General features: G+C 42.4%; 1 protein-coding gene across 1 annotated transcript in view; it reads right to left on the bottom strand.

Annotated features, from left to right (window-relative positions):
* EHF (ETS homologous factor) overlaps window positions 1–16,629 on the bottom strand; it is a 52,563-nt gene that overhangs the window by 7,319 nt on the left and 28,615 nt on the right. Inside the window, exons 3-6 of the mRNA XM_053388171.1 lie at window positions 12,448–12,693; window positions 10,639–10,698; window positions 8,125–8,193; window positions 7,956–8,024 (exon numbers count right to left, since the gene is read on the bottom strand). Of these exons, the coding sequence (XP_053244146.1) occupies window positions 7,956–8,024; window positions 8,125–8,193; window positions 10,639–10,698; window positions 12,448–12,693 (444 nt within the window). The remainder of the gene's footprint in view (window positions 1–7,955; window positions 8,025–8,124; window positions 8,194–10,638; window positions 10,699–12,447; window positions 12,694–16,629) is intronic.

Below are 16,629 nucleotides of genomic sequence, written 5' to 3' on the forward strand. Positions count from 1 at the left end.
CATTCAGTGCCAAACCTTCAAATCTGTTTGAAAATAAAACAGCAGAAACCTAATAAAATTATCACTTTCCAAAATCACAAAAGGCTCAAAGAACAAAAATGTTTCCCCAAAGTCCTTAAATGCATCCATTAAATAGGTCCAATGAATTTTACCGAGCGGAATTTTCACAATCCAAGCCATCATCTGTCTTTATTATTGTTTATTTACACTGCCTTGTGTTGTCTATTACATAGTCCTGCCTTGATTGACTTTTCCTTTTTGTTTGTTATGCAATTATTTAAGTTCATAATATTATTTATTTAATATTCCTCTCCCTATCAATAAACACAAGTGTATCAATAAACTATTACATTTCTTTCAGTTACAATCCTCAGTCTGTGGCCCTTGTCACTGGTTATTTTTTAAACACTGGGAGGAGGGGGGCAAATTAAAATGCATATTAGTGCCGCAACAAGGGGGAAAATTATCCAGATGATCCAAGTCAGGGATGAAGAAGCTGTGGCCTTCTAGAAGATATTACTGGACTACAGCTCTCATCATCCTTGGCCACGGGCTCAGCTAACAGTGGCTGGCGAGAGATGGAATTCAATAATATGTAAAGTACCACAATTCCCCATCTAACATATAATTCTCTAACTAATATATGGAGAGAGAAACTCCCAGATTAACCCAGGCTCAGACCATTTTGGGCTTTAAAGGTCAAAACCAACAACTTGGATTGAGCCCAGGAACAAATTGGCAGCTAGTAAAGGTCACACAAGATCTATGTGAGCTTGCTATTTGGTTCCAGCTAAAAGCAGAACTGCTGCATTTTGAAGTTCCCAAGCTGCATTTTATAACAGTTCAATGGATAGTGTATTATAGTAGTCAAGTGAAGAAGTAGCTGGAGCATTCAGAACAGGAGCCAGGTGCTTTGCTTGAACACCAGAAAGGAGCATAAAATAACTAGTAATTCATTAAAGAGGCACAATCTTCCTGTCCTTCTTCCCAGTCCCTTTCTTTGAACCCTTTGCCTTTTGAAAGCTGAATTAGCAGAGGTGGAAGGGTGCAGAAATGATAATGATTAGCACCAAGACAGCGAGGGAAAAACATATAGACAATGTTAGGCTTCCTTTGTTGGATATTCACCTCCTCAGGTGTTCAGCAAGGGCTAAAGTGGGTAGGGGGACAGGTAGACTCATACTCTAGGACAGCAGCAAATTTCAGAGGGTCCTCACCATGATGCCCCCTCCCCTGCTTGGCAACACACACACACACTATACAACTTGACTTTTTTCTGCAGCAGCAATTACTGCTTTCCTTGCTGGGTATCCAGACAGCATTTTAGCATAATGGTGCAGGTTAATTTGATTTCTTACCTACCCTTCACCCCAAGGCCCCAGAGCAGGTTACATACATTTTATAAATACAATATTAAAATCAGTTTAAAACTAATACAATCAAAAGAATAGGGTAGGTTCATTTGGCTCTTGTCCATAGTAGCCGCCTACCATTTTAATTGACCCAAAACACATTGGCCCTGGATCTAAAGGTTGAGTCATTGCATCTGAGGTAAATTAAAATGGCAGTCAGCTACCACAGAAAAGAACCAAGGTTGGCTCCTGTTCAAAAGCAATAGTGCTACCTGCCCAAGGCAAAAACAGATACCCCAGGGGCAAGCAATGAGGGCAATAAGATGGCACAGCCAGGTCAGGCCACTGAAGGGCCCCTTTGATCACTGGGGCCCTTGGCTAATGCTTGACTGACTGCTGGTGCCAGGCATGCTCATGCAAAGTCTTCCACTCGCAGGCCTAGCATTATTGGTTCCTGACCCCGAGAAATTCTGTAAACCTCTCCAGACCTTCATACTAAACAAACAAGTCTCAGATATGTGTGTGTGTGTGTGTGTGTGTGTGTGTGCGCGTGCCTTTTGAAATTTATGGTTATCACCACATCAGTGAACTCCAGAAGTGGAGGACACACTGGGTGAAGCAATACTTCTGTTTCTCACACTTGAACCCACTGCCAGTCAACTTGATTGAGGAATAACCCCAAGTTCTAATATTGCGAGGGAGGGAGGAAAACTTATCTCAGACCAAACTGAAATTAAATGACACACTAATGCTAGGCCTGCCACACCCTTTGTTGTATCCTCTGTAAGCCCATTATTTTCCAGAAATTATATTAAAGACTTCCTCCTTCGTTATTTTCTGGTAACTGATCTAATGCAAAGTGTGGGTAGTGGTGAAATAGCAGGGGTGGGTAGAAAATATTGTATTAGTTTTCCTGATTATAATGTCAGCTCTTCTGTCCAGTTTTTTTAATGTGCCTTTCGCACTGTGGTACCTGTTGCATTATGGAACTGTGGCTTCTTGACTGATATACTGGCATGCTAAACTAAATTTCATTCATACTAGTGGACATTGGACAGCATTGCTACTCCCTCATCTTTTCCCAAAATGTGCGTTTCTGTTTCCCCATCATTCCTCCATAAAGACAGCAGGAACTGTATGCGAGTACAGCACCCCAAATTTCAGCATTTTACCCCTGTAGTTTTCTGGGTTAATGGAGCTGCAAATACATTTTTTCCTCAGAAGGAATTAACACAAAAATGAGTGCTAATCTCGTACTACATTCCACTAGATTTATGAAAGTGGCTTTTACTTCATTTGTTAGCTCAAATATAACGCAGAAATTCGCAGTTAGGAAAACCCTGGGGAAATAGAAGAAAGTGCTGTGTGAATGCAGCCTAGATTAGATTAGATTTAATATAGTTAAAATAACACTCAAAGCAACTCACACAACAAAACAACAAATATACAACGTAAAATATGGAAATTATGTATTCAACATAGTATCAAGAAAAATAATACGTTCTAGCTGCTGTCTCTCTTGCAGTCCCCAGCAGAGCAAAGTCTCCAAGACTCTGACACTTCAAAATACCACCCCAATGTGCTGTCCTCCTTCTGCCATCTACCCAAAGGCAGTCAACTCCAGACACCAACCTTTCACATATGTGGTCTTCCAGACACTGCCTGGCTCGATACCCTCTATCTCAAACTCCACCATTTCACAGTTGCCTCCCAGCTACTCAGCCTCAGTTGTGAGCCACAGGACAAGGCACCTTTCCCCTTTAGCTCACCAGTGCTTTTTTTTCTGGGGGTACTGAAGGGTACACAGTACTGGCACTTTTTCCCCCCTAGAAGAAAAGCACTGAGCTCAACCAACCTGAGCACATAATGGTGTGTTTCTGAGTATGGATTGGGGGAGAAATTGGGTTTAGTTCACAGTTACAGGCAGACCTACCTCATTTGCAATTTCTGAAACAATACACGGACTGAAACACAACCACCGTTTGAAATTTGCATTGTCCCCGAATTTTGCAATGCAGTTTCCCAGCCAACTAAGGTGTACAAAAATGAATACACTAGGGCAAAGCATGCATGGAAGTGCCTATCCTAGTGAAAAGAACATACAAAGAGAGGCAATCACTTTGCAAAACTGTATATTAGTCAAAACCTCATACAAAAATGTTTTTAATAAGAAAAATCCACAGTAAAAAATAAAATCAGTTAAAAGAATTTGATGTGGAAATGTGGAGAACCAACTTGGAAATGGAGAAAGCAAAATTGACAGATTCAGCCATCCCTATTTTTCAGGAAGTGGGACAATCAACAGGTCTCAGGGGCATAAGAGACAATGTTGTTAGGAATTGTTGTCAGTCAGACATGGACAAGTCCGCCTTCCCCTTACTGATGCAACAGTATGCCGGAGGAAGGAGGGAGGGAAATCAGATTTCTGAGCACTAGAAGTTCCAGAGTAATGAAAGGTAGAAATTCTCTCTGTTCATCACTTAGCACACTTAGTATGCTGAACACTCACTACTTTAAAAACAAGCCAAAGAAGCTGAAGGCTTGCCTGCCTAATCTGCTAGTGGCAATCTGTTTCCATTTATCAGTGGCACATCACCGAGTGCCAGGAACCTGTGTTGTGTCTGCCTTGCAGGAGATCAGTGCCAGAGAAGCTTAAAGCCCACACATGTTCTTCCACCTATACACATGTATAAACAGTCACCAATGGAAATTAGCTATTTGCATGTGCAGATGACTTACAGTAACTGCCAGGCTTTCTGCACAAACTTGTCCGAACGTTTTTTTCGTTGCAACACTGCTAAGCACTCCAGGAAAATGGCCTTCCATTAGGTTCTGCTGGAAATCTGTACCCACAGTTGAAAACCAGCTAATTACATTTGTGCTTCCTTCTGCATTGTCAAGTTCAGAGAACACCATCCTCTTGTACGATTTGCTGAGCTTGTGGGAAAGTCCCAAAATCTAATTAAGGCATGACAGTCCTGCCTTTATGGAAGCATACCAGCCTTAAAACCAAATTCCATTGGGAATTTTGCCCTGAGAATGAGACTCCAAGGAATTTAAATTTACTCTCCTAGGGAAAAGAAATCCCCACTACTCTTGAATTATCTAGTTATTTTATTCTATTGAAATTAGGGCACAATCCTGTACTGGAGTTCTGCTCGCTAAAGAGGCTTTTGGATCTGGTAGAAGCCCTGCTGTGCCAGCCGAATAGCAGCTATGTTGCCATCATGACAGAAACACCAGTGCAGTGGTTTTCAACCAGCTTGCCATGGCACCCTTGGGTGCCTTGAATGATGGTCAGGGTGCCATGGGCAACACTGGCCTCTGTCCCTCTTTCCTTCCTTCCTTCCTTCCTTCCCTCCCTCCTCTCTCCTCTCTCACATCTCTGCTTCCCAAAGACTTGCATGGCTGTTTCTTACAGCAGCCCTGCCTACAAGCTCTCCAGGTGAATGGTGCCTCTGGGGCTAGCCAGGGGGTGCTTCCCAGGCCCCTGTGGGGCAGTGTGTGGCGAAACCTCTCTTTGGAGCAGGGTGGGCAGCTCAGAGACCAGTAGCTGCCCGGAGGACTCCCAAGGAGTGGGGAGAGGAGGATGAGGGAACACTCCACATGGGAGGGTGTTCAAAAAGTGGTGAGGGGCTGTTGGCTCTGTAGGCAAGGGGTGATATAACAGGGCTCCTGAGCCCCAAGAATGTAGTTGGTCAAGGGAGCTGTAGACCCAAAAAGGTTGAAAACCTCTGCACCAGTGGAATGCCTGTGATTCCTTCCTGCAGAATATCCTGGTTGGCAGAGCTGCTCTGTGGTTGAAGAGATGCCTGTAATGCAGCTAAAACAAGGGTAGAGTCGCATAAAGTTTGTGCACAGCACAAGGGAGAAAGCACCCTTGCTCCAGATCCTATACCTCTTCAATCGATGGCCATAGATCCGTTGGCAGCACAAATTTATACTAGCTCCAGACCTGGGGCAGGAAATTACCCCCCCCCCCAATTAACTTCAGTCAAAAAGGGCAGGGATTCAAAAATAGCTGTGCCCACATCAATGGCCTGAACAGAGGACTCAATACCTAATTATAGCAAACTGCCATGGGGAGATCATAACTCATACCGTGTGTGGCATGGGGCTGTATTTACCTACCAGAAGGAGTGGTAGGCAAAAGGGGTTGCTTGGAACATGGAGGAACGAGGCTATTTGGTCCTCAGTTTGTTGGCTCAATGTGCCTCAATGTGGGAGGGCCTCTCCTTTTCCTTTTACGAGAGTGCACTCTGGGTTTGAGCCAAAGAACTCAAGAATGGAAAACAGTAGGTGTTCTTCCCACCTAAGAGTCTTCTTGCAACCTCTGTGCTCCTGGCGCTGAGGACTGACTGTTGAAATCAGGTGCAGGGAAGACAAATGCTCTGTGATTTGTCTTATTGCTGCTTAGTAGTGTCTGCAGTGTGGGTTGAAGTATCAGAAGTTCCCTCCATCCTTCACTCCTAACGCAACTGCTTTGTTTTTCCAGGCATGCAAACAGTTATTGGGGCATATTTCCCCATCCTCTGATGGGCCTCAGACTCTCCTCACCTGCTTCCCAACCTATACAGTGAGACACTGGAAGGTACTGATGTCAGTGTATGTTTGTGATGCTCCTTATTGCATCTCCTTGTCCTTCCCCTTGGCCAATTGGCAAAAGTCTCTTTTCCTCTCTGGGTGGGTCTGAAACTCTTGTCCCAGGGAGGGGTGTGTGAGTTTCCCAGGACACAATTGGGCACTTTGCTGCATATCACATCTTCCATCTCTTGAGCATGTGTGGCTGGATAAAGATATTATAATCCCTGCCTGAGGACTGGTTGTACATCTGGGCCTTGTGGACTGGTGTTGTTGTGGCTTCATCTTGCTTGGTGTGGGTGAGGGTGTGGATTGTGTGCTGGGGTGTGTCTCCATCACTGAGAGGTCATTGGCTGCCTCTTGTGTATGACCAGCTTGTGGGCAGGATTGCTAGCATATACCCTGATTACTTGGCACTGACCCTATTTCTAGACATATTGTGGGTGTCCCTCTCTTTTATTTATCTTATTTTTATATTTTCTGCTTGTGCCTTCAGATGTCTTCTGAAAGTCAGATAGTTGTTTATTTCCTTGACATCTGAAGAGAGGGTGATCCACAGGGAGGGCACTACTTCCAAGAAGGCCCTCTGCCTGGTTCCCTGTAACCTCACTTCTTGCAGTGAGGGAACCAGAAGAAGACCCTCAGAGGAGGACCTCAGTGTCCAGGCTGAACGATGGGGGAGGAGATGCTCCTTCAGTTATACTGGGCTGAGGCTATTTAAGGCTTTAAAGGTCAGCACCAACACTTTGAATTGTGCTCACAATAATTGCATATGATTCAGGAAAAAAAGCCACATCAGTGTTTTTTTCAGAATATGCAACTTTGGTTTTTACAGCGCTGTGCCCTTGGCATGCCATCCTACCTCTCTAGGCCCAACAAGGAAGTGGATAAACACACCACAACAGGGAGCTTGACTGAACCTCATCACTGTCAGGAAAGATTTGAAGAGCTAGCAGCCATTTTTAATGAGAATGGGTGGACAGCAAAAGGGAAAGAGTGATCAATTGCTGAGCTCACTTGTTTGAAGTGTGTGCACCGAGATAAATCAGGTTGCACAGCTGCTGTAGATCAAAATGACATTGAAGACTCAAATGCATTTTTTCCCTGCCATTGTTAATAGCCTATTTGAAAATAGGACGGCCATCTTTTTCTGCTGGCAGAGCTCCTGTGCCTTAACAGCTGCAAGAAAGGAAGCCATTAAGCACTGCAAATTCCACAGCATGGGCACACTGTGCCGTAGTGGTTAAGTGCTGGGCTTTGACAAGGGCAAGACAAGTTCAAATCCTAAGTCATCCACTAGTTGACCTTGGCCAGTCACCGTATCTCTGCCTAACCTACCTCACAAGGTTGGTTGTGGATAACATAGAAAAGGGTAAAACCATGTATGCCACCTTGAACCCCTTGCAGGAAGAAGGAGGGGGATGGAACAGTAAATAAATAAATCACTTGTGATGAATGTCCAGGTGTGATTCAGCTCATAGTCTTCTATTTCTGACCAACTCAAAGTGTAATGTAGTAAGGAAGAATCAAGGCAGAGACAGCCACTCTCATTCTAATTCTCAGATCACAGACCAGTCCGTGTTTTTCTGAAGTCTATATACATACTGAACCATGCGCAAAACTGGCAACGAACCATGCACATGCAAAACAATGTTTATATTCATTCCAGTTTTGGAGAAATCAGATATCATGAGGTGGCCGTCTGACTCTGCCCAGGTTTTGAAGCATCTGAACTACAGTGGTACCTCAGGTTAAGTACTTAATTCATTCCGGAGGTCCATTCTTAACCTGAAACTGTTCTTAACCTGAAGCACCACTTTAGCTAATGGGGCCTCCTGCTGCTGCCATACCGCCGGAGCACGATTTCTGTTCTCATCCTGAAGCAAAGTTCTTAACCCAAGGTACTATTTTTGGGTTAGCAGAGTATGTAACCTGAAGCATATGTAACCTGAAGCATATGTAACCTGAAGCGTATGTAACCTGAGGTACCACTGTAAATCATAAGATGTTAAATATGCTTACCAGTAGGCTGGTGACTAGTAGCGTTGATTGCAATCTGTGCTCGACAATACGCTTTGCTGTCCACTAATTCTAAGGATTCAAAAAGAAAGAGTAACAATGATGTAATGTCTTGTTAAAAGAGGATCCCAGAACCATTTGAAAATGCTTTATAGGTTGTTGGGTTAGTTACCTACTGTGCCACCATATCCACTATCATAGAAATAGTTCTCTTCTTTCCATGACGCCATTAAAGATGGATCTTAAACAAGCAAACAAAAAGAAACAAGAGTCAATGTTGGTAAGGCAACTTTTTAAATGCTCCATATTCAGAATACACAGCACAAATCCAGACAAACTTAAGCATTTGAATGTCTCACTTGTTTTTTTAAAAAGTAGTGGGGCAAACTGAGTGGTCTAGATGTTTAGAGTGAGGTATTCTGCCCTCCATGTGTCTTGATCTTTCTTGTTGGGTACCCTTTGCAGATAAGGAACTTTAGCTCTCCTTGGCCAATCATCATAACTCCTACACCCAGGTCCAGGTCGCTGTTCCTTCAGCCAGATCTGGTCCCATGAGGATGCTCCCCCCCTACCAGTGTGACAACAACTGCTTTGGCAAGAGGATAGGTATGGCCCTGCTCAAACCTTTCTCACTTAAATTCATTCCCAGTGCATTTTATATGGCCCAATGGTTTCATAGTGATTTGACGATGAAAGAGAGATTGTAACTGAAGAATTCTGCACATGTTCTACATTTAAAACTGAGCCTGAAGTTGCCCTGAACTTCTAAAGTCTTGACCTGGCACCCTTACAATGAACTGCAAGAAGCAAAATGTATTGATGCAACAGAGAAAAACACAAAGGTTTCGAAAACCTTCCAAAATTTCCTTTTGAGCCGTAGCACACAGGTAGCAAGCATGATACTAGCGTGGTATTGTTACAAAAGTATCATCAATCTGTACAAACACATGTTACTTATTTGGAGCTGTTAAGTTTGTTTTTGTTTGTATTTCAAAATGCAAGGTGATTTTGGGGATCGGTTTGTCTTTTAAAGAAATGAATGTGATTACAGCTGAAAATGAATCACTTACTAAGTCATTGTTCTTGGCTAGGTTAAGAATTATGACACAGGAATTTAGCCGATCTTCTGCTTACCAGCTACGTGTTTGGGCATCCCAAACCTATGTCCTTCAAATAGCACACACCCTCTTGTTGTTTAGACACCTGATCTACCCATTGTTTTCTCTAAAAACAAGCCTCGCCCAAGAGGGGCTTGGAAGAATTTTTATTTTTGCAGTTCTGCACGGTATCAGAATATCTCCAGTAGCATTCTGCTTTGGTTTGTTTCCTTTACAGAAAATTAAAATGAGTCATCATCAGTGGAGGTTTGTCCATTAGAGCGAATGGAGCTAGTCCAAGGGATGGCACTGCCTGTCTGGGGACAAGACTAGGAAGGATGGGGACAAGACTTCAATGACTTGGCTCTGCCAGTCATTTGTTTTGTCTCCACCAACTATTGGTCTGCTTGCATTCCACTCAACCAGTCCCCTTTAATCAATGGATAGAAAATGTGGCAACTCTTGCAACCTGCGAGCAGATTGCTCATAGCCATAGATTGTGTATGAACAAATAAAACGACAGTGGGAATGGAATGTATTAAAAAATATAGTCAGTTATAAATAAATGTATATGTATTAGAATGATAATTTCATCTCATATGCCTTCGTGCTCCATAATTATGTACGGAATTACAAGGGTTTTGGTACTTTGTGTGCACTTTTTGTTTCCTTTTTATTTCTTCACTTTAGTATAATTTAGGTGTGTTTTTTTGGGGGGACCCAGTCCCAGGTGGCATCAGCCACCATTGGTAATCACATACAGCTGAACTCAAGGAATGCCAAATATGGCAAGTAGTCTACATCCAACTGAAGTCAATGACAAATCTGTCGGTAAGGGGAAAGCCACAAAGTGTACTGAAGGACAGAGCTGTGTCAGCCATTCAACACCGCCAGCATTCCCTAACCTAGCCCATTGCCCTCAGGTCTGGTGGAGGGTGGTATCTCCCCTCACCTTGGACTTTGACTTGGGTGAACTTGCCCTGCCTAGAGTTCTAAAGGTGAAGCTCAAAATGTTCCCTTACACTTCCAGCACTGCCATGGCATGTCTACTAAAGAAAGGGATATCTGAAAAAAAGCTAAGCTTGATAAGAACATATACTATGTCAGTAGCATTGTACCATAGCCTGACTGTACTGGCTGCCAATCAGTTTCAAGGCCCAATTCAAAGTGCTGGGTTTGACCTATAAAACCTTCAACGGCTCAAGACCGCAATACCTCAAGAAACGCTTCTCCCCATATGAACCGACCCGGACTCATAATTTGAGGCCCTTCTTTATGTGGTCCCTCCACAAGAGGTCCCATTGACTACAACAAGAAATACAAGAACATGCTTGACTCTCATCTATTGTGATCAATGAAACTTTTAAAATGCTTAATGTTGACTCACATCATTTCCCCTATATTTAGTGCATATTATTATTATTATTATTATTATTATTATTATTATTATTATTATAACATTGAAATGTGCTTCCCTGTCCTTTTCCAGATAAATGTGCCTGTCTTTATTTCTTCACATCATCTTAATTCATATCTATTTGGAGTTGTTTGCAGTTGATTGGGACATCAATATTGCTGGCATTACCCACCTGTTTGTTCTGTCTTAACAATGACATTGTGTAAAGGGTACATTTCACTTCCACACTGGCCTGCAAGAGAATGCAAAGGGCAGCTCAATATACATAAGGGCAGGATTTTAAGCACACACCACCAAACCAACTGGCCTGTTTCGACAAGAAGAACCAATGCTATCAGACAGCTCTACTAGTTACTGGTTTAAAGCAGAACGAGAAAGAAAAGCAGTCACTTGCTTTATAACTTCTGCATGACAGTGTCTTCCCACAGGATTCTCTCCCCCTCCCCAGCTCCTTGGCTTCACATATCAAAATCGCAAGCAATTGAACACACCTGTGGGTGTTAAGTTTTTGTGCGGGAAACAGCCCTCAGCCATTCAGCAACCATTTCCTAATGCAGCACTTTGAATTCATGAAAATACATTTTCACAGATGGGTAAGTCTCAGATTCACAAGGGCTGGGAGCCTATATAAAACCTTTGCAAAGTTATAAGTTTATATTTAACTGAAACATTCAGTGTTTTCCCTGCCCATCCTCTTCTTTGGCTTTGCACACGTCCTGGCTTGCACCTCCCTATTTATTTGGTACAGCTAAAGAGGCCATTCTGAGACTGCCAGCATGGTCTCTGGGGCATAGATTTCATGCTCAGCACTACTCAGTTTGCTATGTGAAGGCCTTGCTGCAAACTTTGTTTTGATATTCAGCTATTTTAAAGACCTGATATTGCCCTGATTACCATATAAAAGAGATGCTGGAGGTTCGTAAACCTGAAATAGGATGAATTTGCCTGGCTCAATGAATGCTGCAGTTATGCAGATATCATCCCAAGGTGTTTCAAGGAATATGAAGGGCATGTTTTAACCTGCAGATCATTAGCATACTAGATATCAATACAGAAACTGAGTGGTAAGCTAATGTTATCCCTGTAACACCGAATTTAAAGTTCACATATAAGTTTTAAGGAGGGATGTCAATGAAGCACGTAAAGGTAGGAAGCAATGGAAATGGTAGGGCCTAAAGGTGCCAACTCCTAGGGACCGAGGCACTTTTGGCTCCCCTAATTTAGGGAGTTTGGCCCCCTCAATATTTAGATAATGTTGCACAGCATCACATTGGGGGGCCTGATCCTCTGGAGAAGCTAGCGCCTCTGCTATGGCCTCAGGCCCGGAAGTCAAATGTGGCCCTCCAGTCCTCTCTATCTGGTCCCCGGAACTCTTTCCAGGCCACACACCCTCCCAAAACACACCAATCACTGTCTCTGTTCCTCATCCTCTTTGAGTGTTTTTGCCTGGCTGGACTGTGCTCTTGAACTCTGCTTATGCCTCTTGTCTGAATGGAGGGAAGGAGGAGAGGTGTGCTGTGTGCAAAAACCCCTGGTATCTGCATGGTAGCCTACTGTACAAAGGTAAAAGTCACCAACATTGTTCTGACCACTTTTACCTCTAGCCCTGCCCACCACCCAGGCACATAGTCTTCTGACTGAGAGAGGTTCCCCACACCTGGTCTGAAGAAAGCTTCTCCTTAAAAAAATGAAGGGGTGCTAGTAAAATTTGAGTGATGGGAGAACAGGACATGACTGAACCTATCATTTAAAAAGTACATAAAAATTTCTCACTAAGCAAAGGTTTTGTGCAGTACGATCTTTCACACCCACAGCCCCAACTGCACCGTCATAATCCAGCCGCAAGAAACACAGCTGCTACTTCATCAGACCTGGAAGCAAATTCTGCAGGGAACAATGATGTGCCATGCAGGAACAAGTAATTTACAGAATTGTATACATCCGGTCTGGAATCCCTGATACTTTAGTGTGCTTTATTTACCATTCCACTTCAGGTGATGAAGGCTGCTGTAAAGAAGCTGCCCAGCTGTGCCAGCTGCTCGGGTGAAATCTTGCAAACTCATGTTGCACAGATGTTCCCCACCAATATCAAACTCCTGGAAAGGAATGCAGGTGGCATCGAGCTGGTTGGTGTCCAAAAGGTGCTGAAGCCATTCCCAGACCTGATACTTTGTCCAGTATTGAGGGTGTATCTCATGCCACTGAGTTCCAAAGAAACTGCCTGATGCTGCAAGAAAAAACTCGAGTCATTTGCCTGATCACTGATCGTCAGCAAATAATGTAGGTAAAATGGCATTAGTATTATTTTATATACAGATTTTCTGCCTCCCCCCACCCCCGAACAGCACACAAGGAGAGGAGAAGGGACACGTTTTTTATCTGGCAAGCTGAGATGCATTTCTCCCATTGAAATTAAAAGGCATGCCTTACTTAGCTCCATTCATCTCAATGGGTCTGCTCTGAGTAAAATTTGTTTGGATGCAACTCAAACATTAAGCAGCAAATAATTAAACAGCAGAAGAAAGAATACGATAACTGATTAAGTAGCAACAAAAGCCAACAAAAGCAGCAAAAATGGTAAAAATACAATAAAAGCAGAAGTCCCCAAAGGTCCTCTGAACAGCTTCCATCTAGTTACTATAAATCCACTGTGAAGTGAGTCCTAGGAAGGCAGCTCCATAATCTTAGTGCCACTGATGAAAAGGCCCTGTCCTAGGTAACTGTCCATTGTATGACAGAAGGTGAGAGAACAAGGCATCTGAGAGAGAGAGAAAACTTCAGGTGTTGATAACCTTGAGACCTTGCCAGATGTCTTTTTTTAAAAAAAAAAATTGTGCTCATGGTGGTATATGGACAGTTATATGCAATCACACTTTCAATAATGTTTGCACCTACACAGGTTTGGGGGGCAGACACACTGCTTTGTTTCCAATCAGTACATGTCCCGTAACATCCTGCTGAAATCCTATATCTTTTTGATACTACAGCTGTTATGGTTTAATTTTTATCCTGGGTGTGTGTGTGTGCCATAGTGCCATAGTGCCCCTCCAGATGGCAACAGTATAGTAAAGTTGGGGAAGCAATGCAGAACAACTAATAAAGTGGGGTTATGTGTGGATACTACAGTCTGCCACTAAGGCATGTTATTGAATCAATAACATATTTTGCAGAATACACTTGCAAAAAAAGCCCCTAGCCGTCAGATATTATGGACCGAAACCATTTAGGGCTTTCAAGGTCAAAGCTAACATTGAATTGGGCCCAGAAACCAACTGGAAGCCATTGTTGTATCACAATTGGTACTCCATGTCTACTAAGGCCTGCCCCAGGCAAGATCTTGGTGTTCCAAAGCAGTTTTAGACTCTTAAGACTCCTCAAAGGCAGTCTCATGTAGACCACATTCCAGTAAAGTAATCTGGATGTCACTATAGCAATTAGGCAAGAATTACTGTGACGAGGCTGTTTGTATCCAAGAAAGTATGCAGTTGGCATTATCACTGGTAAAAAGCATTCTTGGCTGCTGTCACCCTCTCAGAGCAGCACTAAATCCAAGAGGACATCCTATTGCAAATCTGAGTTTCAGGGTGGGTCGAACCCCATTCACAGGCCCAGCCATATTTCCAGTCAACAGCGCATCCATCTTCTCTGGATTAGGGTTTGTTTGTTTTTCTACTGTCATCCACTTCATCATAGACCTCAGACACCATTCACAACTTTTACTGCCTTCCTAGGATTAGATGGGAAGGAGAGATAAGAGTAGGGTGTTGTCAGTGTACTGATGACACCACACCCTGTATCTAAAGGCAACTCCACCCAGTGGTTTCATGTAGATATTAATGGGCACCAAGATAGACCCTTGAACCACCCTGCAGGCTAAAGGCCATGAGATGGAGAAACCATCTCCTCCATCATTATTTGTGATCTATCCTCAAGGGATGACAGGAAAGGAGCAGTATACCCTCCACCCCAACCTTGAGAAGGCAATACCCCAGCAATATAGAATCCTAAATTCATATATGGCTCAATATTACAGAGTCTCTACTCTCCAAGTCTCTCTAACCCAATTTTTTCCTCTGTTTTCAGTTCCAATGCAGGTGCAGAAAAGCTAGTCTAGATATCTGCTCTAGGGTTCATGAAAGGCTTTGGAAATTTGGAAACACTTTTGTTGTTCCTGTTGCTCTTGTTCTAAATACAAGCATTCTATCGGTGAAGCCAGAGATCTCAGCATATTAGCGAACAAGACATACTGACTGACTTCCTCTTGACTTCGCAGCAGAAATGGCAGACACACACCTTTTGATAGCTATTGTTATTGATAGATTGAATCGGTTTTTACATCTATCTCAAGGAGATTTACAATAATGTCATTAAAAACACAGGGGTATATATATATGTGATTTATCCATTCATTCATCAGCTTTTATTAATAAAAAGAGGAACTTTTCTGAAGTGCAAGACTGCTCCAAAGGGGCATTTCTTGGCAAGATCGTTTGGGCTAGCCAGTCAGTATTATGCATATTTTAGATCTGGTCTGACATTTGCAGAAATGTTTCCCCTCCCCTGGACTTCAAGGCCAAACTCTAAGCTGCTTCTTAAATATCCAAATATTAATAAGTATACCAATACTGAACAAAACAATATCTGAAACATTGGGGGGTTTTTATATTAAAAAAACAACCACCTGAAAAGTAAACACTACTGTGCAACAGCATATCTGTGTATGCACATGTATCTGGGCATGCAAGCACACAGGGCTTGAAAGAATAAATATTAAACATCCCACTGTCAATTTGGAGTTAGTCTGTGTTTCTGAAATGTAGGCAAGCAGACTCTCTCCCAGCAAGTCATCACTTAAAGCCTGCAATAGTATCTCAAAGTGGACAGACTACCAGAGGATTGAATTATTTAAAAACTGTGGTGGTGGCCTCGGTTCTTTATTATGCAATAAAATAAGATAGTCAATATGTTCCCAGTTGTTGGGAAAATTGAAAGGAACTCAACACAGGAGCACGGAGACGTATACACTCAGAATATATGTATTCTCTCTTAACTTATTTACATTGTGTCTGGAGGATCACATTTGCAAGGGTTTTATTCTATACCACATTTTATATAAAGAGTAGTCTAGCCTCTCTAAATCTAAATAATGCATAGGTAGTGGCAGAACCAGGGGAGGTGGGATCAGGGTGGGAGGACAGAAGTGGGGCAAAGTATATTTCTAGGTAGGCAAAACATGTCCCATTTGCCCCATCTGGCAACACCCATGTGCATAACCAAATTGGTAAAAAAAATGGACAAGCAAATGACTCTTTTTTTCTACACTTCATGTGATTTTTGGAGGAAGATCTGACTTGGGAACCTAGGTGTGTTTGCATTCAAAACTACAAGTGAATCTTAAGAAGTTTCAGAATCTGATATCCTTACTGAGAAATTCTGTTTTTGTCAGACAACTCAAAAACTGGAACAACTGTGAAGCATCAATTTCAAGAGGAAACATTGCTGATAAAAGGAAAGTTGGCAATAAAAGTTTGTTATGAGGATTTTAAAATAAAATAACCAGAAATTCTTTTAGAGATAGTTAAAAAAAAATTGGAGAAATATAATTGTATGGTGAATTGTCAGAAGAAAACTGACTAATAGTTACTTTATGTGACCAGGTTTAAGGGTAGTGTTGTGAGCCAGTGGTTAGAGTGTCAGACTAGGTCCTGTTGGCCATGGTTCAAATGCCCACTTTGCCATGAAACTCACTGGGTGTGACCTTGGGCCAGTCACTGCCTCTTATCCTAACCTACTTGACAGGGTTGTTGTGGGGATTAAATAAAAAGAGGGAGAACCATGTATGTTACCTTGAGTTCCTTGGAGAAAAAGGTGGGATATAAATGCAATAAATAAATGGATTATTTAGAGTTAAGGAAAACGTTTTAAAAGTTAGATCTACATGGATTCACAGCCTGAATATATTTCTATATACAGAAACTAGGGGGATAGATAGATGATAGATAGATAGATAGATAGATAGATAGATGATAGATAGATAGATGATAGATATAGATGATAGATGATAGATAGATATCTCAAATAAACTTCATGAAAAAGTGTATACCGTCAACAGCAGACTCAATGCTGTCTCCAATAAACACCTGAATATATTTCTACATACAGA

Source organism: Podarcis raffonei, chromosome 1 (genome assembly GCF_027172205.1).
Source record: "Podarcis raffonei isolate rPodRaf1 chromosome 1, rPodRaf1.pri, whole genome shotgun sequence".
In the NCBI taxonomy this organism is placed as follows: Eukaryota; Metazoa; Chordata; class Lepidosauria; order Squamata; family Lacertidae; genus Podarcis; species Podarcis raffonei.